Below are 24,741 nucleotides of genomic sequence, written 5' to 3' on the forward strand. Positions count from 1 at the left end.
AAAAATAGTCCACATCAGAAAAAAAAATCTTAAAAATTAGGTGATTTCACATTAAATCCTAATTTCCAGCTTTTCTTAAATATTGCAAGACCCGGGAACACTGAATTCCTGCATTCTTGCACAGTAATAAGCATTCACAGCTGAGAAGCTGCCACTCCTTTGACAGAAGAAACATTCTCCAGGTGCCAGACTCCATCACTCCATGCTACAGCCCTGACGCTGATGTACCACACAGATTGCTATTTATCCCCAAGCTAGCCTGATATATTCTTGCTCTTCTGTGTAACCCAGGGCCTATTTCACTCACTTCTATTTCCCTAACAGGCATCTAAGTGTGTGGCCTCTGGGTTGGTGAGGCTCCATCTGGGCTGTCCTAACTTCTCTGCTCCTCTTCCCAACATGACTTAGGGGCTCTGGAGAGCGAGCTTCCTTCTCTTCTATACTGTTCTGCTTTGCAATGAGTCTCCAGAGCCCACAGCCTGCAACTTTGCCATCTCCGTCCTGTCATCGGCCCTTGCTGGCTTCTTTTCAACACCATTCCAAGCAAGCCAACCAATCACACTTCAGAATAATCCTCAAGCTGGCCAATAGCAGGACAGGCTGTTCTTAGACCAACAAGAAACCACGGGACATAGATAAACTAATTAACATGCTAGAAAAATAAAGATAAAAACCCAAGAGAACCTGTGGCAACAAGACTTAGGAAAACATTTACAGAAAAGAAGCCTGATCAAGTGGCAGTGTACTTACAGACTGCCTTTGATCCTTACCTGAGCTTCCTCTGTCCGAGCAGAATCATTTGCCAACAGGGGCTCTCCAGTGGGAGCTTGAATGGTGACAGATTTTTCTGACCCTCTGCCATCTTTATTCCGGGGTGACTTGTGCCTCTCTCTATTTCTTTCCCTGAAAAAACACGAAAGATAATCAACTAGCACATTTATATCACATTAATTAACCCTCATCAAAACATGTTATGAATTTCATCTTGAATTTACGAAAATTCTGCAGATACACACACACACACACACATACTGTGCCAATCCCCACCCACTGCCACCCCCACTGTGAGGAATAAGTTGATCTTTATTCCCTACTTAACTATTTTCTTTCTGGCACTCTAAGACCCAAAACAAAGACTGTCACTCCTTCTCTCTCAACAGTGGTCATATTTTTTCAAAGTCTAATATTGTGAATTTTAGAATTTCTGTAGATAAGGCACATTTCACGGTAAGATTACTGATTTGATTTGATTATAATTTGCCTAAACTTATTTTCTAGGACATTATTTTATTGGGACAACACAGCAAAATACCTAAGCTTCGGTCTGCCCAAAAAAATCTGGGACACACTGTCAACCCTACACCTTTGGACAAGAGAAGAAAGGAGATTCTAAACCAAGAGAATCACTTATTTCTCTTTCCTACAAATTCAAAACTAAAAGTCATTCTCATAGGTTCTAGATGGACTCAAGGCACCTACAGAAACAGACAAAAGCCGGGACAAATGACACCAAGAGGTACACACATGAGCGTGTGTGTGTGTGTGTGTGTGTGTGTGTGTGTGTGTGTGTGCATGCACCTTTTCTCTAAGGAAAGCAGGCTGCTGCATCATTTTACCCCAGATGAACTTCCTGCGTGGTCTTCTAGGGTGACTAGGAAAGCACTCTGCTGTGGGTCAATGCTGAAATTACGAAAGGAATTAACCACTGTGCAAGTCATGACCTGGGCACTAACCATCGATGAAGACTGGTACCCCCAAGCCCAACTGTGAATGGTCCACCCAGGAACCCCACCAAAGGAGCCCCTCAGTGACCAAGAACAAGCTCCCTCGACTTCTGTCCTACGGGTCACCCTGACGTCAGTCCCCCGTTCTTTACCCGGGTGTCGTCCTCCCCAAGGTTTCCGGGGAGAACAGGAGTATCGCACACACACTGCAGAGACGCACAGTCAGATTTTGGTTCTGTCCTACGTGATGCGCGAGCTTGCACAAGTTCAACCTGCCAACGAAGGACAGTGTCTCACGAGTGGCTCAAAGCGTAAAGTCACGAGCCCCGGCAGTCGGTGACCTTGAAGACCTTGAAGGGAGTTCAGGGCAGAAAGTAGGAATGAGACCATCTATCCTCTGGGAAAACTGGCAGAACAGGACTTCAGACAAGATATTTTCAGGAGAAAGTTTTATGAACCCAATTTCTCACATCTTTTCATACTTAGAAAAGCACTAAAATCATTAAGAGATCATTTGCTCCTCGTGACCAGCAGCAACCTTCTACCAAGATGTGGGCTTAATTGCATGGACCCCCTTCGTCAAGTCATATACATGCTCACCCCCCAGCCCCCACCACCTCTTCGGAGCAGTTCCTCAGAGCTGTCTGAGATGCTGTCTTCTGTGCGTTAGTTCTCAGGAAGCCCCAAATAAAAGTGAACTCATAGCCCCCATGCTGTGTGTTTTAATCAACAAACCTCTGAAAACCTCAGTTTTACCATCTATGAAATGGGGATAATAATCACACCACATAGATACTGGGATGTGAAATAATACATAGTAGCAATAATATTAACAAAAGCTATAATTATTGCTGTTACCATCAGCACTTGGCAAAGAATGGTGACTTGATTTGGTGAAGCAGAATATGCATTCCTTGGAGAAAGATGAAAAAGAAGCTTTTAACATACAATCAACCCCTCTTACCTTGCACAGTCTTTCTCCTATTAACCTACTTAGCTAACAGAATCACATGCAGACTTCCTGTGGTCAGACTTCTGCCTTATCCATACCTCCCTGGGATAAGCCCTGGTTAATTCCTTGGAAGGGGAGGGAGGCTCCAGCCGTCCCAGAGACGCTTTCAGTGACAGCATCTCTAATCCCTAAGGCATAATCTATCATCACTGCTGCTGCTGCTGCTAAGTCGCTTCAGTCGTGTCCGACTCTGTGCGACCCCATAGACAGCAGTCCACCAGGCTCCCCCGTCCCTGGGATTCTCCAGGCAAGAACACTGGAGTGGGTTGCCATTTCCTTCTCCAAATCTATCATTACAATCTACTGCTAAATAAGAGTCCAGAAAGAGATGTGTTCTCATCAACACTGATGTTTTATTTTAACTGGGCAACTAGGGAAATGGCTAAGAGATTTTGTTTGTTTATCCAGAGATGTGTCTCACTGATAATCACTCTGCTCCCCACCCCAATGCGCAGAGCACTTTCTCAGTCATGTCAAACTCTTATGGCCCTATGGACTGTAACCCACCAGGCTCTTCTGTCCATGGAATTCTCCAGGCAAGAATACTGGAGTGGGTTGCCATTTCCTATTCCAGGGGATCTTCCCGACCCAGGGATCGACCCATGTCTCCTGCGTCTCCTGCAATGGCAGGTGGATTCTTTACCACTGCGCCACCCAGAGACCCCAAAGAGTACCTTACCAAGTGCTTTATTATATGAAACTTGTTCAATCCCAATAATAACTCTATGTGGTATTATTGTTCCCATCTTATATATGAGGAAACTGAGGCTTATGGAGGTTGAGTGACTCCCCAGAGTTAGAATAAGGGGCAGAGTAGGGTGTGGACCCACTCTCTTGATTCAGACCCACTATGCTGCACCATTTGAAGAGCAAATGGAAGATTTTGTAGCCTAAGTATTCCTAATGCTCATTCTCACACCCTGAACTTGAACTACCAGAACTGCGGAATCTGCCTTTGAAGCTACTTCTAGAAGTCATGACTGGACCCTGACCTTGGAGAACACAAAGCAGTGTGCCCAACACTCTGGCCTGCCAAAGACAACCACTTCAAAAGGACTCACAGTGAGAAACAATAAGCGATTTGGGAGCGATTTCCCATGTGTCTGGTCAGTCTTAGAATGAGCTGTTTAGACTAAGTCTGGAATCACTGCTCCCCAGGGCCCCACCTCAGCCAGGCCAGACCGAGGCACCTCCTCTCCTCCCTCTGTCCCCACTTTCCCCAACTGCTCTCACATCTATCACTGTCCTGCCATTTGCCAAGTCACGTGCTCCCATGACCCATCGATCTATTCACTGGGCCCACAGGTCAAATCCTGTGACAGCACAAATTCCACCGGCAATCAAAATTCTTTCACTGTGTGCCAATTCCTGCAGCCTGAACACTACTAGGGCCAGAAGCAGGCAGGGAACCACTCAGGGTTGGAAACAGCCTCCTGGGGGCCAGCCATCCCTCGACCTGACCCCAGTGGGCCTAGTCTGGTTTTTAAAGGGCCCAACAGTTCCCAAAGGAGAAGCAATCTCTACAATTCCCCTGGCAACAGCAGAGCTAAACCAGATAGCAACTATTACCTGATAACCCCAGAAGGTTTCTCATCCTCCGAGACCGAAACCCTAAACCAGCGCTTTTCAAGATTTGAATGTACAGACAAGCCACCTGAGGTGCAGATTAAGTACAGATTCGCTGGCCCCACCCCCAGAGAAATAGTCTGGAGCAGAGAGACAACAGGAATCTGCCCTTTTCATCAGCACCCCCAACTGATTAGGATGCAAGAAACTGCTCAAGGTTCTCCCACCCAAATGCTGCTCAGGGAGGAGGTAGGTGGGATAACTTGGAAATCGCCCTGTTTGTGAAATGCCCTGTATATGGCGAGGGCCTGATAATGGGAGCCGTGTGAGTGCAATGCTTAGCTATACAATGTACAGTGTGGCTTCTACAATAAAACAGCATTAAGTGGATGAGGCTGGGAGTGGGACTCAGGACACTCTGCACTGGGTCCAGAGCCAAGAGCTTTCCATATGCTGTCAAGTAAGGGGCCAATGGAAAGCTGACCCTATCAACTCAACGTGGGCTGCGCATCATGCTGGTCCTTGTTGAGGGAGCAAGACCTGTTGCACAGCTTTTGTAAAAATCACTGGTCCTGAATGACTGCTCTGGGAAGGTGCCTGAGCCTGGACTACGTAGAGAAGTCCAGCAAAAATGCTGCCATACAGCACTTTCCAGAATGCAGAGCTATGAGCCCAGTATGGCTGCCTCACTGCACTGGTACCCAAACGTTCATCCCCAGAGTGTTAACTGCTGTGATGTCAAGGACGTGCCAAGTACCTATGGGAGAGCCCCCCCTCCACACAGTGGTGAAGACCATCAGTTCACCATGTCTAAAAGAAACAGGAGACAAGGGGTAGGCTACCAAACCACTGAAAGGGTCTTTCAAACACAAGAGCACCGGGTGTCTTTCCAGCTCCACCTGAATTGTCTTGATCATCTACACACCTTTGCTGGGCACGTGTGTCAGCCACAGGAATCCTTGTATCTTTATCTCTGAGCCTGTCTCCATGGAGCATCTGCCTGTACTGAGTAAAGATAAGTCAGGTTTGGGGGCAAGCAATAACACGTTGGAGGCCGGGCATCTGTCTGTACCTGCAGGTGTGTGCGTGTGCACATGTGTTTAGGCGATCCTAGAGCTGAGCTCTGGGAGGGTGCTGTAAAGTCTCTCTCACTCCAGTCAGAATCCCCACTGAGCCCCAGACCATTCCCACTTACGATCGGCATTTCCTGGGAAGATGATTTGGCTCTATTTCTGGTGTTTGTCTATTTCTATTTGGGGGAAAGCCGGCCGCACCGGTTACTCCTCCCTTTCCTTCTCTACCACCACCCACTACCTGTCCTTTCTCTCCACCGACTGCAGGGCCTGGCTGTCTGCTTCCTCTCGGGTGGGAGGGCTGGGCACGGCACAGACTGACTCTGAAGCGGCCTCGGAACAAAAGGACCACTCCCCCTATGCTCTGGCAGCCTCTTTTGGACAATGCATTTTACACATCAGGCCCAGGGCTGACCCTCCAGGCCTTTTTTCCCTACCAGTTATTCCTGCTGCTCCCCACTGTGCACGGCCCAGGGAGAAAAGCATGGCTTGCAAAGGAGCAAGAAATGGGGCCTGAAACCTGAGAGTCCCAACCAACCTCATAACTTCAGGCAAATAATGCTCTCTCTCTGCATCTCAGTGTTATCACCTGTTGAACGGGGTCCCCCTCCCACTGTTTAAGGGCTGCTGTGAGGATGGGCGACCATGACCCAGGATCTTAACAGGCACTCTCAGAGTGGTCGTGAACAGCACTGGAAGCTGCTGCACTGAGCTCAAGGAACTGGTGCTCTAAACCTGAGGGTTAGGTGAGGTTGGCTGGAGCCTGCGTCATCTTCCCAGCAGGTTAACTGGATACCCTCTGGAGAAGGCAGGTATCAAAAAACCAGACCACTAGCTTCTTTGTTGGAAAAAGTCATCTGTCATCTGCTTGGAACTCTGCCAGTACTCCACAGATGATCTCAGTGTCATCAAGCATATCAAGTTCGCTGCCCTTCATTATTCCTCTCTGAGACTTCTACGGAGATTCCCAGAGAGCACAGTCCCTCCCTTTCCTACTCTGCCATTCAAATCGCTGAGCAAGGCAGCCTTCACAGGGATACTCCCACTGACACACTACCCTCTGCTGGGTCCAGGGCACGCCTTTGGAGGGCTACTATGACTGTTCAATACCATTTACACCCAGACAAAGGACCCCTGACACCTATCTACGGATTACAACCTCCACCCTACAGTCACTATGCCCTGTCATGGGAGTCATCTCAGCAGCTGCTGTTTTTCTAAAGACACCAGGGAGCGCATCTATATATCTCCAGTGGTCATCTCTCACCCAGAGCCCTCCTGAGTAGGCATTCAGCAACATCCCTGATTAAAGTATTAAAGGTCTCAGCTTGTATTATCATTCGCCTAGCGCTTTCTGCAGGGGTCCAAGAAGGTACTCAGAGTTCTGCGTGCTGTTTTCATGGAAAGTTATAGTCTCTTAAAGTTACCACAAGAGCACTACAGTATCAATTTCTGGGGGCCCCAAGGGGTGAGGGAACACAGAGCAATGAGTGTTGGGAGGGGACATGAGTGCAGATGAAGGAGGCCAGAGACGGCTTCTCCTCGGAACCCTGCAAGACATCCCTGCTTTACCCATCTCCAAGCACCCAGAGAACCCCCGATTCCCACTCCGCTCCTCACACTGGAGGACGGGGAAGCTTGGCGCACTGACAGGGGAACTGCTTTTCCCGGTTAAGTTCAGAGATTGGATATTTTTAAACAGCTGTTTCTGGTATTTTAGAACGAATCTGATATGTTTACCCACTGATTGAAATTGGTGATTAAATTTTTCTCACCAGAGGGTTCCTGACTTTCCCAGGATCTGGGCTCTGGCCTCACTCAGCCGCACTTCTTTCTGTTTCCCGTGCTGACTAGAAAGTCTTGCCTGGGTTCCAGCACAAGCTCATTTACTTCTTTTCCCCAGATTGTTATGATTGTAAGAGCAATACATGAAATTTAGAAAATAATGAAAGTTTAAAACACACACACAAACTGTTACCATTCACCATATCATAAGAATATATACCTATTATAATGTGCAAAGTTTTGAATCTTGGTTTTTAGTAACATGGCCTCATATAGATTTTCTCATGTCATTAATCTTCAAAGGTCTTTTACATTTTTATTCTATTTGTATTTTTAATCACAAAATGTATCTACTTTTAAAAGATTGAACAAGTGTAGAAAGATAAAGCATCTAAGTGCCCATCGGTCACCATCCTTCCCTGTGGAGGACCAGTTGGGGCAGCTTGGACACTATCCTTCCAGACCTCTTTCAGCGTGTGTAGATCCAAATGGACTCACAAATAAATAAGTCAATTAGATATATGTGGCATACTGCTACTTCACAAAACAAAATCCTGCTCTGCGCTTAGCTGCCTGTAAGGGGAACTGCTCAGTCAGGGAAACACCACTACAATCACCATTCCCAGCTCTTCCCTGGGTCTGTGGACTGGGGTCAACTGGGGCCTTCAAATGTGGTGCTGAAATGCCAGGGCCATTGACAGCATAAATCCAGGCACTGGTGAGTGGCCTACGATGTGCCGTGTTAAATGCTCCAGAGGCATCATCCCATTTAATCCTCCCAACAGGCCTGTGAGGAGGGTACTGTTCTCCCCATTTGACAGATGAGGGCTCTAAGTAACAGGCAGCACTGCAACTGCATCAACCGCACTCTTCACTGGCCTGGCACTACCTTTTCATTCACTCATTTCCTCACCATTCTGCAGGTCTGTAACACGGCAGGCCCCAGGAACACCAGTGCAGACCTGTTCATTCTGTACAGAGGAGGGGAAATCTGGCCCCCCCCATTACCCAGGTCAGATGTCCAAAACCCAGGCCTGTTCACTGGGAAGACGAGTCAGAGACACAGAAATACGTGAGGCACCAGGCCAAGCCTGCCAACCTGCCACTTCAGTGGATAAACCCCACAAGCAAGGGCCTAATGGACCATGAGTCAGCAGCTCTGGGTAAGAAGCGACAAATTAACACTTTTTCTTTTTTTTAATAAAACTTTCACTTAGATTCTTGGTAAAGCTTTTGGGAGAACTGTCATCTTGGATAAGTACTTAGAAATGAAAAACATTTCCACTGAAGGGAGCAACTTTAATTTAAAATCAATTGTGAGAAGTGAAGGTCATCAACGGTAATGGTGGCTATAAAATGTAAATTGGCGGTGTAGTTCCTCCCAACACATGTTAAAAGGTTCTGAAAGCTCAGCTTCTCATGCACCAGTGGACTGAAACTCCAGTGCTGGCTGCCCCCCAGGGGGATTGGGAAAGTGAGTCCAGGAAGCCTGAGAAACCTGCAAATTCCGTCCCCAGAGGAAAAGTGGAACAAGCAAGAGCTTACATACCCTTGTCTGTGAGATTTTTTCGAATGACTTGAATAGTAAGAATATCCAGAATACGTGGATTCGGTATCCATAGCAATGGAGGGCTCGCTCTCGCTGCGGGAGCAGGTACTGTTTCTCCTTAGAGGTAGAGAGAATTTCACCTACTGGACTCCTCAGACCTCAAAGGGCCTGGGAATCAAGGAGTCACTCTTCGACTGGAACAAATTCTGGGAAAATGAGAGAAACAAACAGAAAAGGTATCAACCTTCAAAGCCAACCTCAAGGAAGTTCAATTGGAAGATAAATAACAGTGGCAATCTCCACTCTGGGATCTCTGTTATGGAACACGTGAGCAAGTGTGAGGCTCCAGGGTGTTAAATGCTCTGCTCAGGTGTCTAGGAGGGGGACAGGTGGGTGGGGGCAAGCCACACCCCACTGCAGCAGCAGCAAACCGGAAGTGGGAGAGACCTGGCCCTGGGCCATCAGACCGGACACAGCCCGGTCTGCCGGGCTTCCAGGCCTGAGACACCCTGTCCAGCCCCCACTGTCAGTGTGGCCATTACAAAACAACACCCAGGGAAGCAGCCTGTAAGCCATTTGCTCACAGTTTCCGAAAGCCAATGGAAAAAAAAAAAAAGTTCTCAATTCTTTAATCCAGGAATGCAAACTTCTAGAATTTCTCTTTTTAAAAGAAAAACTATTATTAGCACATTGCCTATAATAGTGAAAAGCTAGAAACACTCTCAATGCTCCCCAGAAGGAGGAACTGGTAAGGGAAACATGATTCATTCACCCAAAGAGGTATCATTGTTGCTGTTTAGTCGATAAGTCATATCCGACTCTTCTGTGACTCCATGGACCACAGCCCCCCAGGCTCCTCTGTCCAATACATTTCCCAGGAAAGCCTACTGGAGTGGGTTGCCGTTTCCTTCTCCAGGGAATCTTTCCAATCGAGGAAACAAACCCTCATCTCCTGCACTGGCAGGCGGATTCTTTACCAGTGAAACCCCAAGGAAGCCCAAAGAAATATCATAAAGCTGTTTAAAATGATAATTACAAAGAATGGAAGTTTGTATGATCTAGTGATAAATTTTAAAAGCAGGCTACAGGACTTCCCTAGTGGTACAGTGGCTAGGACTCCACACTCCCAACACAGGAGGCCCAGGTTCACTCCCTGGTTGGGAAACTAAGATCCCACATACCGCAATTAAAGATCCCATGTGCCACAAATGAGACTCAATGCAGCCAAAGAAATACATTAAAAAAAAAAAAAAAAAAAAAACAGGCTACATATAGCATTGTAGACAGACTTTGAAATCTACACTTCAGTTACAATTACAGAGGATGAGATGGTTAGACAGCATCACTGACTCAATGAACATGAACTTGAGCAAACTCCAGGAGAGAGTGAAGGACAGAGAAGCCTGGTATGCTGCAGTCCATGGGGGTCACAAAGAGTCGGACACGATGGAGCGACTGGATGACAACAAGACTGCTTGTGTAAGGACGAGGATGAGGGAACATCAGAAAACGAAAGCAGGTGGTTTGTTTGTTGCAGGCTCCTGGGTCTTTTGCCACACTTTCATTAGACACTGCTATGCAATAAAAATAAATTGGAAACATTTCCAAGTACATTCCTGAGCCCCACATGTTAAAAACCTTTACTTTAAGACAAAAAGGAGCTCTACACCCCTCATTCCAGACCTGGTCTCCGCCCCTCAGGGCTCCTTCTTCCAGTGACCCTCATGAGCTGACACTGCAAACAGAGCCAGTGAGATAAGTGTGAGGGAAAAAACAAAGAGGCTGCAAATACTATCACTACCCTCAGCTGGGGGCTTCCCTGGTGGCTCAGCTGGTAAAGAATCAGCCTGCAATGCGGGAGACCTGGGTTTGACCCCTGGGATGGGAAGATCCCCAGGAGGAGGGCATGGCAACCCACTCCAATATTCGTGCCTGGAGATTCCCCATGGACAGAGGAACCTGGACGTGACTGAAGTGACTTAGCATGCACAGAGAAGTCAGCATCTGTAAAATGTGAATAAAAGGGCTCATGTGAGAAACAAACAAGCTATAACTGTGATTGCACCCAGAACCACTCTGATGTGCCAGATAAAGGGTAGTTGCGGTTCTCAGGACTCCTGTGAGAGTCCTCAACCCGGCGGCTCTCCATGTGTCTCTCAGTAAGAGAAAGGCTGGGAAAGGAGCAGGCCAGAGTGAGTACCTGTGCTCACCTGCCCACCAAGGCTCACTTGCAGCCAGACAGCACCAGACCACATCCCAGGTCAGCCCAGGGCTTACTAACCCCCTCGGAATCTCAGGCTCCTCATCCATAAAGTGGAAATAAAGTGGCCTATTTTGTGAGGTGACTGTAAAGAATCAGTGTGGGGAAAAAACCCCACCGTGGGCATTTTAAAAATACTTTTGCTCTTGGACCCACCCCTCATTTTGCAGAAGACTTCAAGAATCAGCTCAGCTTTTTTTTCTCCCTACTCTGCCTCTCAGCAGGTTCAGTAACAATTTCGATGAGCTTTCAGCACCTCAGACTCTCACTTCCTTTCTGCTTCCTTGGTGCTTGTTCTGCTTCATACCTGCCAGACATCAGCCTTATAAGGTGAGCCAAAATCTCCAGACCTGCCCTTGAATAAGCCTCTTTCCCCGAAGGCCTTTCAGCCAGCTCTCTTAACCTGCAGGTTCTCATACCAGAAACCTGACTGCCATCTCCTACATTCTGAACTGACCATCCACAATGTCTACGCTTTTTTTTTGCCCTTCAACCCGTAACTCTCGAGTCTCCTTTCCATGCCAGCTTCTAGCTATTTCCGGCTAAATGCTGCCGAGGTGTCTCAGAGGCAGGCACCCCAGGCTCCAAAGACCTGGGCTGATCCTATTCACATTCCCTGGCCATGACACAGCGTGACAGACGGTCCCCTCTGTGAATTTACCTCCCCTCAGTTTAAAACAAAAAGAGAGAGAGAGAGAGACTTAATGCAGTCTCTTCCTAGGGTTGTTGTAAGCATCGATTTACAATTTATTTTGGAAACTCACAAAATAAAGTCTCTGGCACATACTAACCCAAGTTTTATTCCCCTGTCCTTCTGCAAAAGGACGTCATCCTTCATCGTCATTAAAACCTCCAGCCGTCCAGTAAAGCAACTCCGGGCATGTCCCACAGAGGAAATCATGGGCTCCCAAGTGCCCTTAGGGGGAGGGCTTCACCTCCAGTCTACCAGCTGCCCTTGTCTGGTTTCTCTCCAGACAATACCTGCCCATACTTACCAAAGGGGTGATCTGTAGATCCTGCCATCCCCTCCCTCTTGTCACCCCAATTCTCTACCCTCGACACTCCACTGAAACAGCTCTAAGTTGGCCACCGATTGTTGCTGTTGTTCAGTCACTAAGTTGTGTCTAACTCTTTGTGACCCCATGGACTGTAGCGTGCCAGGCTCCTCTGCCCTCCACTATCTCCCTGAGTTTGCTCAAACTCATGTCCATTGAGTTGGTGATGCTATCCGTGATGCCACAGTTTGCCATGGGCCAGATCCAAAGGTCCCCTCCTTGCTCTCCTTCCCCCGACCTTCTTACGCCATGTACTCATTCATCCGCCTCCATGTTTAGTGGGGCCATGAGAGACCGATTAGGTGATGCTGGGGCACAGCAATGATAGCAGTCCACGGTACACGGCTGTCCTCATGGAGCTCTCTGCTGCCTGTCCTCCTCCAAGGCAACAATGTTTATGCTACTACTTCTCCCATGCGCCTTCCCCTCTCCCCCATCACCCCTTAAGTCTCAAAACTTGCCCATTATGGGACTTCCCTGCTGATCCAGTGGTTAAAACTCTAAGCTTTAATGTAGGGGCTCAGGTTTGATACCTGGTCAAGGAACAAAAATCCCATTTGCTACAGGGCACAGCCAAAAAAAATCTCTCCCATCATTCTCTTCCATCTATGGATTTACTCTAGGATAAGCTCCTGGGATGCAATGAACATAAGAGGTACCCAACAGATACTTACTGGAAAGTATAAAGGATAAATCCCCAGTGCACATTTCCTACTTGTTTTCCAGGCGGTGCAGTAGTAAAGAATCTGCCTGCCAATGCAGGAGATGCAGGAGACTCGGGTTCGATCCCTGGGCCTGGGCCGGGAAGAATCCCTGGAGTAGGAAATGGCAACTCACTCTAGTATTCTTGCCTGGAAAGAGAAGCCTGGTAGGGTACAGCTTATGGGGTCACAAAGAGTTGGACACAACTCAGCAACTGAACACACACACACTCGCATTTCCTACTTAGACCCCTCTTGCTCTACTTGGGATTATCATCACCCCCAAGATGCTCTCCAGTGCTCCGGCCTATTCTTTTCAATTTCCTTCACCAGAGTTATACAGTCACCCTACCGACCCTACCAGTCCATTCTGAAGGAGATCAGCCCTGGGATTTCTTTGGAGGGAATGATGCTGAAGCTGAAACTCCAGTACTTTGGTCACCTCATGTGAAGAGTTCACTCATCGGAAAAGACTCTGATGCTGGGAGGGATTGGGGGCAGGAGGAGAAGGGGACAGCAGAAGATGAGATGGCTGGATGGCATCACTGACTCGATGGATGTGAGTCTGAGTGAACTCCGGGAGTTGGTGATGGACAGGGAGGCCTGGCGTGCTGCAATTCATGGGGTCGCAAAGAGTCGGACACGACTGAGCGACCGAACTGAACTGAACTAACCCTACAGAGCCAACCCAGCACCATTTTCATAACTTCCTCTCCTCTCATCCCACATATTTCACTGTCATTAAGTGCCTCTGTCCCCTGGGATCCACCCTTCACTCTTCTGGTCCTCAGCCACCCGCTTCCTCCAGGCTCTGGGGACACAGGGCTAAACTATTACAAAGCCTGCAGGTTTCCTCACAGAATCCAGGCTCTACAGAGCTTGGGCCCCTTCTACATCACAGTTTCTATCAGAGCTATCAATTTTTTTCAAGATCTCAGTCAGGATTAAGAAGCAGCAGCCAAAGGCAAACGGACAAAATCCAGAGTGAACTCATTTCAAAAGCCAACATAAGAGCTTCGGTATGGTTAACAGAAAAACACATCCTGAAGCTTATCTTTGCAGCAATGCATTTAGAAGATAGTTCCCTTGTATGCACAAGAAATTAGCAGACCTCAGATAAGGTCAGAGGGGGATGCCTTATCGGGAAGATAAAGTAATGAAAAGGGATCGGGTTCCCTGGGTAATAAACCAATAAGCTGTGCACTGGCCTGAATGGGATAGGGTCATAAAAAGGTGTAAATGTGGATCCTTGGAATGCACAACTGTGCCTCCATCATGCTGACCCCTGACAAGACCCAGACTCTGGCTGGCCCTGACTGGGCAGCAGCCAGAGCGGTCTCTCAGGTCACAATGTGGACATTGTTTCCTTGCTTGAAACCCTTCCATGGCGTTCTGCTACGCTTCAAATAAAACACAAAACCTTTCACTTGGTTGGCCAGGCCCTGCCCACATCTCCTTCTTGGCCTTTCTTCTCTTTCTAAGGTCCTCTAAGGCAGCAGTCCCCAACCTTTTTGGCATCAGGGACTGGTTTCATGGAAGACAAGTTTTCCACGGAACTGGGGCAGGGTTGCTTGCAGGATGGTTCAAGAGCATGACGTCTATGGTGCACATTATTTCTATTACTATTTCACATTATACTCTATTACTATTACATCAGCTCCAACTCAGGTCATCAGGCATTAGATCCCAGAGTTCAGGGACCCCTGCTCTAAGGCACCATGCCTTTCTGCAGCCTCAGTGTATACACTCTACTGACTCTTCACCTACTTCATTCCACCCAGTTCCTACCCATCCCTCTCAAATGAAATACAACTTCTTTCAAGAAGCCTTTCCTGAACCTCCAGTCTCAGCTCCCTGTACTTCTTGACATCCTGGTTTTCAGTTACACGGGGACTGGCTCCTGGAGAGACAGGAAGCTCCACAAGGGCGGGGCCTCTTTCATGACTGTCTCTTCAACCCCTGGAGCACACCAGGCTCTCAGTAATGCACACTGAGTGAAGGAAGGGTTCTGGTGGCAGATATCAAGATGTGGAGGCCACAGACTTATGCAGAAGAAACCTTAGAGGTCATCTATTTTAAATCCTCAATTTTACAACAGAGGGAAAAGATGCAGAGATTAGATTCCACAGTGACAGCTGAACTACCAAGAGTGGAGGTGCCCTGCTGCTCACACAAGTCTCTCCCACCAGCAAAGGTTATATTCCAGATACATTGAGTAAGAATCAGCATTAGTTCTCTGCCTCCCCCTCCTGTCACTTATCCCTTCCGGGAACTGGAGGCTAACAACAGGATAGGGCTCAGCGCTCATCAGGTCACATCTCAGTGGGGCAGGAGGGCAGCATCGTAAATCTGGAATTCCCCGGCAACAACATCAGAGAATCTTCTTCACCACCCTTTGTTAAAAGCAAAATCGGGATCAGTGGTTTCGAAGTGTGTGTGTGTGTTCAGCCGATCAGTCATGTCTGACTCTGCAACCACATGGACTGTAGCTTGCCAGGCTCCTCTGTCCATGTCAAGAATATTGGAGTGGGTTTGCCATCTCCTACTCCGTGGGATCTTCCCGACCCAGGCATAGAACCTGAGTCTCTCATGTCTCCTGCATGGGCAGACTCAGAAGAAACTGAGTCTGAGTCCATCTCCTGCATGGGATTCTTTATCTGCTTCTAAAGCCACGTTCACTTACATAAAATATACGTGACTCCTACTTAAAAGGAAAACACAGTGTTCAGAAAATCATAAGAGGGAAATAATATGCTATGGTAATGACAGTGGTAAACATAAGCTAACCTTCTCAGAAAAGGAAATTATAAAAACATCAACAGCTCTGCCTAGAGCTATTAAGTAATTAAGCGAACCTGGGTTTGGACGGTTACCTTGCAAGGGGTACAAAGACACACGCTGAATTTAAAGAGCCTTTCCGCTCCTTCTGCACTGGATGTATTTCCAAGGGAAAGAGGTTTCTGCTGCAACTGTGTTTACATATAATGTGTGCATTACTTTGAATATTTTGTTTTTATCATATACAGAATTCTAAAGGATTTATGGCACTTATAATTTTTATTGTTTTCAAGCTAACATTTTTCTCAAGGTACCCATTTTTAATTACTCAAGAGGAAAAGGGTAATTTAGATATTTTGTTCAGAGTAACTTTTCTTTTACAGAGGATAAGCCATGAGCACACGTTCTGCGGTTAGATCGTTACTGCTCAAATCCTGGCTCTGTTCCTTATCAGCTATGTGACCTCAGATTAAGTTACTTAACCTTTTTGTGCCTGTTTCCCTAATTATAACAACAGAATTATATTTTGCTTAACTTATAGGCTCAAGGTGGGTTAAATGAGATCATTCGTAATCTTTCAGACTAGTGCCTGGTACAGGATAGGTATTCAGTTCAGCTCAGTCACTCAGTCGTGTCCCACTCTTTGCGACCCTGTGGACTGCAGCACGCCAGGCCTCCCTGTCCATCACCAACTCCCGGAGTTCACCCAAACTCATGTGCATAGAGTCGGTGATGCCATCCAGCCATCTCATCCTCTGTCGTCCCCTTCTCCTCCTGCCCCCAATCCCTCCCAGTATCAGGGTCTTTTCCAATGAGTCAACTCTTTGATAGGTATTACTACTTAGTAATACGGACTTCCCTGGTGGCTCAGACAGTAAAAGCATCTGCCTACAATGTGGGAGACCTGGGTTGGGACGATCCCCTGGAGAAGGAAATGGCAGCCCACTCCAGTATTGTTGCCTGGAAAATCCCATAGACAGAGGAGCCTGGCAGGCTGTAGTCTATGGGGTCGCAAAGAATCGGACACGACTGAGTGACTTCACTTTCACTTAGTAAATCTAAATTCCTTCCATTGGAAAGAAAACTTTTATAAGGCACATGACTTATGTATCATTTTCATTAAACTTATGTATATGTTTTTGGTCCATTTGAGTCTACCTTTAGTGTTAGTGCTGTCGTGTCCAGCTCTTTGTGACCTCATGGACAGTAGCACCAGGCTCCTCTGTCCATGGGAATTCTCCAGGCAAGAATAGTGGAGTCGGTTGTCATTCCCTTCTCCACGGAATTTTCCCAACCCAGGGATCGAACTCAGGTCTCCTGTACTGCAGGCAGATTCTTTACCATCTGAGCCATCTACCTTTAATGGATACCATTAGCTATAGTTAACTAATTTATTGATTTCCATTCTGTTCCTTGTAGGTCTTCTTTTACTGTTCCCAGGTTGGAAGTGAATATCAGAGAAAACTGTGTGTTTTATTGGGTTTATCTGGAGGAACTCACGGTTGTAAGGGAGGGCAGGAAGAACTATTTCACTGAACTTGTGGTCTATAAACCATAACACATCATCCAGGTCACCGATGTGGGAATCAGAGGGACTGGTGTATTTGCAACAAACCTAGTGATTCTTCAACAGGGCTCTTACAAAAAAGTGATTCTGGACCACTATTCACAAGGAAAGAAAATGTCAACCTCACTATACCTGTCTTGCCAATGATTTCAACTCACCTTCTTCAAATAATTGCTCTTGGCTCCAGTCATCAATTACCTCTGAAACACTCCCAGCAGCTGGGTATAAATTTCTGCAGAGCTGTGAATGGTTAATACGTCCAGAATTCTTACGATGTATATTTGTTTTCAAGTGACCCCTTGTCCCCTGCCAGATTTTTAAGCTTCAGAAAAATACATTTTGTAAGTATTTACTACCTCCTCTGTAAATCCAGTGGTGCCAGGTCCAGTGACTGCTATCCAGTAAGTGGGATTCAGAAGGGACTGGATTCAGTGGGATGGAAACACACTGCAGCGGAACACACATGTACCTTTTCATCAGGCTTCAGGTGAGCCCAAAGCCACGACCAGAAACATGGGCCAGCTCCATGTCCACCTAATCCTGTCGTGTCCACCTTCTGGAAAATGGCATAGGCTCTAATCATATACCCATACCCAGCTAGTCTCCTAACCACAGCTAGTTCACTTTATAGAGAGAAGATGGCCATAAATAATCTAATGGCTCAAAGTTAGTTGAGTGCCTCTGATGTGTCAGGAACTGCTTTCAGTCATTTGCATGTTATATTTCACTTAATCCTCAGAACATGACTTATATGGAAGAAAAAAATACTAATTTTCTGTTACAGTTAAGAAAACCAGTCACACACCTGGTAAATGCTGGAGCTGGGCCTTGAACTCTTGAGAGTCTAACTCCAGAACCTGCTCTTAACTATAGAAACTATACAGCAATGTAGTAATTATCAGAATTGCTTATTTTCAGATAGGAGGAGGGTAGGCAACAATCATAAACTGTCCCAAACCACACATAACCTACAAAGATTTCTGCAATTTCAACTCCTATTCACAGGTTGTGTCCCAAGCACTGTGGAAGGTACGGGAAAAAAGAAATGAATCTGAAATAGTTCTAACTGCTGTGGAGCTCACAGCCCAAAGGTGGAAACTGCCTTTTCAAATACAATCTGATAGGCGCCTGTGCAAACCAACTCCTCCTGAGGTCTGGAGTCACAACCAGGGTGTGTGTGTATATTGGGGGATGGAGAGTACCTTCCTCATTCAACACTTGTTCAATCTCCAATGGGACCAGGGTGACAAGGCACTGAGGCCTGGTCAGGACACTTTCCTTTATGGTCTCACCCTTTCGCTCAAATATACAAGGCGATAAAACACGTACTGCCTGGCAAGCCGTCCTTACAAATATGCCATTCTTAAAATTCTCCCATTTTACTTACAAATTAAGTTGCAGCCAAGTCACACTGCCAACACTGTAACAGTGGAAATTTCACACTAGCTGTTTCACTAATTATACTGAGAGACACCAAAGTCTGGGAATGCTAAAAGCTCATGGGGTAGGTGAAGAGTGTTATTTCTTTGAACTGGAGAATAAACAGTTTCCTCCCACAAATCAAAGCCCCAACTATATCACATTGATTTAATTCAACTCTAAAAACTCTAATTAGTGGTTTCATAAAATGACTAATTACATCTCCCTGGATTCAGACAGTTTCTGCCATCTCACTTAAAGAGCCTGGGAGCTGTGTAATCAAACAACCCACCCACTGGAAGGAGAATGCTAATTAGCATTGTTGATTGGTGACACAAGTTATAATATTTTTCCAGCAACCTTGTAAAATTTATAAACACATCAGTGAAAACGCCAGATTCTTTACAGCTTGCTAGCTTTTGGAATAAGTCTCTAAAAATACATGCATTTCCAACCACAGCCCCCTCAAAGGGGTTTAACAAAATGCACGTGTCAGCTACACAATCATCATCATAAAGCGCTCTAACGTCTCTTCACGAGCAGCTAAACGAGCTCACAACACCTTCTGGGGTGGGCCTTTTACCTGGTTTGAAGCTGTGAGAACTGAGCCACGGATTTCTCGGCTCCAAGTCTCACTAGCTCATCTCCCGGCCGCCAGGCCGCGGCTCCGCCCCACTCCTGCCTCCGCCACCGACGCGTTTAAATTTTTATAAAGCTTCACACTTCTCTGGATGCGTTTGCTTGGGGCAGTTCAAAGCCTGTAGGAGGAAATGAGGTCCTGCCCGTGGCGAAGGCTGCCCCGGTGCGGAGAGATCGCCTCCAACCGGGACGCCTCGGGCAGAGACTTGCCGGACACCTCCTGCTCCACCCCGGCGTTTTTGAAAGTAAACTCCTACCTGCCTGTTGCGCTCTCTGAAGCGCAACCGGACTCGCGCCCCCGCCTCCCCCCGGCCTCCTGGGCCGGTTCCATTCTGTAAGGGAGGTGGAAACACAGGCCAGCTCTGTGCTGTTTTCTGGCCCTGGGTCGGGCGGGCCCCTGGGCGCAAGAGGTTCCCGGGTTGAGCTCCGCAGCGGGGTGGGAACCACGGAGCGCGCCCGGCTCCCGGGGAGCGCAGAGCGCCCCGGCCCCCGCCTCGCACGGCGGGTTCCTCCGCCCGGGTGCCTGTACGAATGCTCGGCCACTCCCTGCTGGCCGGACGCGCACCCCAAAGTACAGCCTGGGAGAAGGGAGCGTCCGAGGCGTGAGAAGGGAATGCCCGGACCGAGGAAGTGGGGTGCGCGGGGAGCGGAGCGGGAGGGGCGCACCACGCGCGGATGGGAGAGGACTGGGGTCCCGGGAAGCACGGCTCCCGCTGCGGTCCGTGGGAGGGGAGGGGGCTCCCGGCCAGAGGCAGGGGGAGGGCAGTGAACCGGGGTCGGAGTCCCGGGTGGGGCTGCGGGAGGAGGACGCAGGGGCTAACGGGGTCCCAGGTTCGGGTGGGGGCGTCTTCCCGCGGAAGGTCCGCACCCCGCGCCTGCCGCTCAGCCGCGGCTGGCCTCCGGCGGGACTCACCTCCGCGCCGGCCGTGCGGGCGCCGCGGCCCGCAGTCTCGGCTCGCAGCGGCCCCGGCTCTGCGGCCTGCGCTGGGCTCCTGTAGAGGCAGAGCCCCGCCGCCGCCGCCGCCGCCGCCGCCGCCGCCGCACTGCTGCTTTCCGCTTCCTGTCCCGGCGCCGCCCCGCAGCCCGAGCCCAGCCCTGCGAGCCCGGCGCGGCCGCGAGCCAAGAGCAGCGAGCGCGGCCGGCCGCGCGGCGGGCCCAGCCCACCTGCAGCGGAGGGCGGGGCCGGGCCGGAGTCTCCCCAACCCCCAGGAGACCCGCGCCCGGAACACACACACACACGCCCACGCACACACGCACACACCCTCGCGCAAGCACACTCGTTCTCACACAGACCCCAGGGGCTGACCTTCCCCCGCCCCCCCAACACACACACACACACATTCACACATCCCAGACACATGGTCAGAGATTGACCCCTACCCAGTTGCTCAAGGGTTTGCCTGATGGGTCAGAGGGTAAAGAATCCGCCTGCAATGAGGGGGACCTGTGTTTGATTCCTGGGTTGGGAAGATCCCCTGGAGGAGGGCATGGCAACCCACTCCAGTATTCTTGCCTGGAGAATCCCCATGGACAGAGGAGCCTGGTGGGCTACAGTCCATGTAGTCGCAGAGAGTCGAACTGAAAAACTAAGCACAACACTTGCTCAAGCTCACACCCTCACGCACACACAGACTCACAATCATACACAAAAATTCAAGCCCATTTGTGCACACTGGAGCCCCAACACATGTATATTTGCATAGCAGCCCAGGGACTGAACCGCCCCCCTCCACACACATATACTCACTTAAATACACATATTCCAAGAATTAGCCCACAAATATCCATATATGCATACATCTCAAAAAACATACACACTCACACTTAAACTCACACATAGCCCAGGAAACAACCCCACATGTAAGCATACACACCCAGACCCTCTATGGGCCCCCAAAGCTAACTCTACCCCTCCCCCTCCATTTAACAGAGTGGTGACTGCCCCCCAACCCCAGTCTCCTAGAAAATACTAGAAGAGCACACCTCTGAAGGCAGGCAGCCCCAGGTTCCAGACCTGATTCAACCAGGTCTGTTTCTAAGTCTTTGTTTCCCTGTCTGAAAAGCAGAGACAATGATAAAGCCAGCCTTGCAGGATAGTGGTGAGGATTATGAAAAGTGGCTGGTCCCTGGAGGCACTACACAGTTGCCAACTATTCAGAAGAACATTTACACTCTTCTTACTTAGTTGTCTGGTGTGGGTGGATAGGGTCAGGGGTCCATGTGGAGAGTCCAGAATCTGGCTGGGACCCACAGCAGTTTACATGGCAGTGCTTGCCAGTAGAGGTGGTGTCTAACGAAGCAGCGTGGGCAGTTGGGTGGTGAAACATACCCATGCTGAACTAGCCTTAGTTGTGGAACTTCAGCCTCTAAAACCTCTAAAACCTCTAAAACACCCTTGCCACCTCTTCCCCATCCTCCCCAACCCCCTTTTTCTCTCCTATACATATTTCTTGAGGACATAATATGTTCCGTGTAGGTGATCTTCGCACAGCCCACCAGCCCTAATGTGCACTCTAAGGGGTGTAAGGCGTCAACCACCGCCCCCCACCCCCAACCTCCTACCTGTCTCCTGAGGGCAGCCAGCTTCCTAGGGGTAAATCCTGTTGTCTCTCCACCTAAATCAGTGCTCAGGGGCAGAAATGTAGAGCTTTGTAAAAACGTGTCTCTTTCATCTTTAAAATGTAGACCCTTCAAAGTTGCAACAGGCCAGGGATCTCCAGTTCTAGTTATGATACACCTGAATAGCCCCCATGTGAGCTACAGATCCTCAATGGATTCCCATGAAAAGCGGTTTTAATTCACATTGGAGTATTATGTCTAGCTATCTTACCATGTGGATGCTTTTGTGGCAAAGAGGGGTAGTGCAAAATAAACCCTTTTTAAAGATAAATTCACCGATAAATGCCATCTACTGCTTGTTTTTATCTAAACATCCCAAGTATTCAAGTTGAAAAAATTCTCAGGAACTGAATTTTCTGTGTAATCCAGCTCCCATTATCTGTTACAAAGTGGGTCAGCCATATCCTAGGGTCTGGTTAGCAGGCTTATTCAGCTCTTGCCTAGACTCGAGTGCTCCAGCTTAGCCTTAATCATTAAAAAAAAAAAAAAAATACTGGGGGCTCAATCTGCCACTCTTTGGTCTTATTATTTATACCAAACTCATTTGGGGAATTGGGGTACTATGTACTGGGTGCTCTCAAAACAACAGCGTGACTGTAATTCCACAATCATGCATGTGTATCTCCATTCCTGCTCACTCTTGCAAACCCTAGAATGCTACCCAAGAAAGTTTTTCCTGTCTACCAATGCTATCTCTTACATAAAGCCTTCTCCAGTTCTCCCAACCAGAAAATATTTTCTTTCCCTCATTTGAATTCTCTGGATTTTTATGTTCACCTTCTACCTCGTATTGGTTATTTTATCTCACTCCTCAATAATGTGTAAATGCTGTCTTTATCTCTTTCCTATCAGATATTTGCTCATAGTAGTGATTTTGAAAAATACTTAGCAAATGAATGACAACTATAAAATACCACTTGCCCTGGGAAATTAATAATCTAATCAGGGAATAATCTAATTGGAAAGTTATGACATGTGTACATAAAGATTGTTGTTGTTGAGTCACCAAGTTTTGTCTGACTCTTTTGCAACCTCATGGGCTGCAGTCTGCCAGGCTTCTCTGTCCATTGGATTTCCCAGGCAAGAATACTGGAGTCCGTATCCCTTTCCTTCTCCAGGGCATCTTCCTTACCAAAGGATGGAACCCGAGTCCCCTACCTTAGCAGGCAGATTCTTCACCGCTGAGCCACATGAGAAGCCTGAACATAAAGATAATTAGCAACAAAAGAATATGTAAAATGCACTATTGGAACACTTTTTAAGAAGTCACTTATTCAACCTCAAGAATTCTGAATATACTTGAAAAACAGGAGTTAAGTGAGAAAGGCTTGTGATCAACCAAGTAGATTGCATAAAGTTATGCTTTAAAACAGATAGACTTTATACATAAGATTGTCTCTTGCCCTTACTTAGACACTGTTTATGTGTAGTTCACAAATATTTCTAATAAACTTCATTGTCTGATTCCTAAGCCCACTGTAGATTAGAAACGCGTTTAAAAAGAACAGGAGGTGACCTCAGGAGACCCCAGGGACTGTAAAGGGGGAGGGTCATTGCAAAGATTATTTAACTCCAAAACTCATACTCTTTCCTTTCACTAGTTTCTCCTCTTGATATGTCACCACAGCATAGAATACTGATGACCCTGAGTTATAAAACTTAGATGTATATTCTATAGATAGTACTCTACTTAAGAAGACAAGGAAGATGCTGAAAAAAATTAGATTTCCATCCAAAATGTTTGAGAAGTTTAAAAGGGCTGATTCTTTTTTTTTTCTTTTTTTAATTTATTTTTGGTTGCACTGGGTTTTCATCGCCGTACACAGACTCTCTCTAGTTGCGGAAGTAAGAACTACTCTTCGTTGTGGTGTACCAGTTTCTCGTTGCGGTGGCTTCTCTTATTACGGAGCACAGGCACTAGGCTCTTGAGCTTCAGTAGTTGCTGCACACAGGCTCAGTAGCTGAGGTGCATGGGCTTCATTGCTCTAAGGCATGTGGCATCCTCCCAGACCAGGCATCGAACCCCTGTTCCCTGCATTGGCAGGCGGACTCTTATCCACTGCACCACCAGGAACGTCCAAAATACTGATTCTTTAAAAGTTCTTTTTATGTAAAATATGGAGATATACACATACAAATATGTATACACATGTGTAAAATACACGTACGGAGATATGTATAATACCTGTTTATATGTTAATAATGGCAGTGATAAAAATACGAAAATAATGTTTTATGTTTAATGTCTTGTTTAATGTTTATAAGAAAATAATATCTTGATGAAAGTGAAAGAGGAGAGTGAAAAAGTTGGCTTAACACTCAACATTCAGAAAACTAAGATCATGGCACCTGGTCCCATCACTTCATGGCAAATAGATGGGGAAACAATGGAAACAGTGACAGACTTTATTTTTGGGGGCTCCAAAATCACTGAAGATAGTGACTACAGCCATGAAATTAAAAGATGCTTGCTCCTTGGAAGAAAAGCTATGACCAACCTAAACACCATATTTAAAAGCAGAAATATTACTTTGCCAACAAAGGTCCCTCTAGTCAGAGCTATGGTTTTTCCATTAGTCATGTATGGATGTGAGAGTTTAACTATAAAGAAAGCTAAGTGCCAAAGAATTGATGCTTTTGAACTGTGGTATTGGAGAAGACTCTTGAGAGTCCCTTGGATTGCAAGGAGTCCAACCAGTCCAACCTAAAGGAAATCAGTCCTGAATATTCATTGGAAGGACTGATGCTGAAGCTGAAACTCCAATCTTTTGGCCACCTGATGCGAAGAACTGACTTATTGGAAAAGACCCTGATGCTGGGAAAGATTGCAGGTGGGAGGAGAAGGGGACGACAGAGGATGAGATGGCTGGATGGCATCACTGACTCAATGGACATGAGTTTGAGTAAGCTCTGGGAGTTGGTGATGGACAGGGAAGCCTGGCATGCTGCAGTCCATGGGATCGCAAAGAGTCAGACACAACTGAGTGACTGAAC

The 24,741-nt window shown here is 47.4% G+C and overlaps 1 protein-coding gene across 3 annotated transcripts in view; it reads right to left on the bottom strand.

Moving 5' to 3' along the window:
- The window catches only part of VANGL1 (VANGL planar cell polarity protein 1), a 59,756-nt gene extending 39,558 nt beyond the window's left edge, over window positions 1-20,198 (bottom strand). For 2 of the 3 annotated variants that reach the window (XM_070367441.1, XM_070367439.1), the window contains exons 1-3: window positions 20,042-20,198; window positions 8,710-8,915; window positions 771-903 (exon numbers count right to left, since the gene is read on the bottom strand). In XM_070367441.1, coding sequence (XP_070223542.1) covers window positions 771-903; window positions 8,710-8,780 — 204 coding nt within the window. In that variant the 5' untranslated portion in view covers window positions 8,781-8,915; window positions 20,042-20,198. Of the gene's footprint in view, window positions 1-770; window positions 904-8,709; window positions 8,916-19,072; window positions 19,248-20,041 lie in introns of all 3 variants that reach the window. The other variant, XM_070367440.1, reaches the window with a different exon arrangement.
- Between the last annotated feature and the right edge of the window lie 4,543 nt (window positions 20,199-24,741).

The sequence above is a fragment of the Bos mutus genome, chromosome 3 (assembly GCF_027580195.1).
Source record: "Bos mutus isolate GX-2022 chromosome 3, NWIPB_WYAK_1.1, whole genome shotgun sequence".
Classification (NCBI taxonomy): domain Eukaryota; kingdom Metazoa; phylum Chordata; class Mammalia; order Artiodactyla; family Bovidae; genus Bos; species Bos mutus.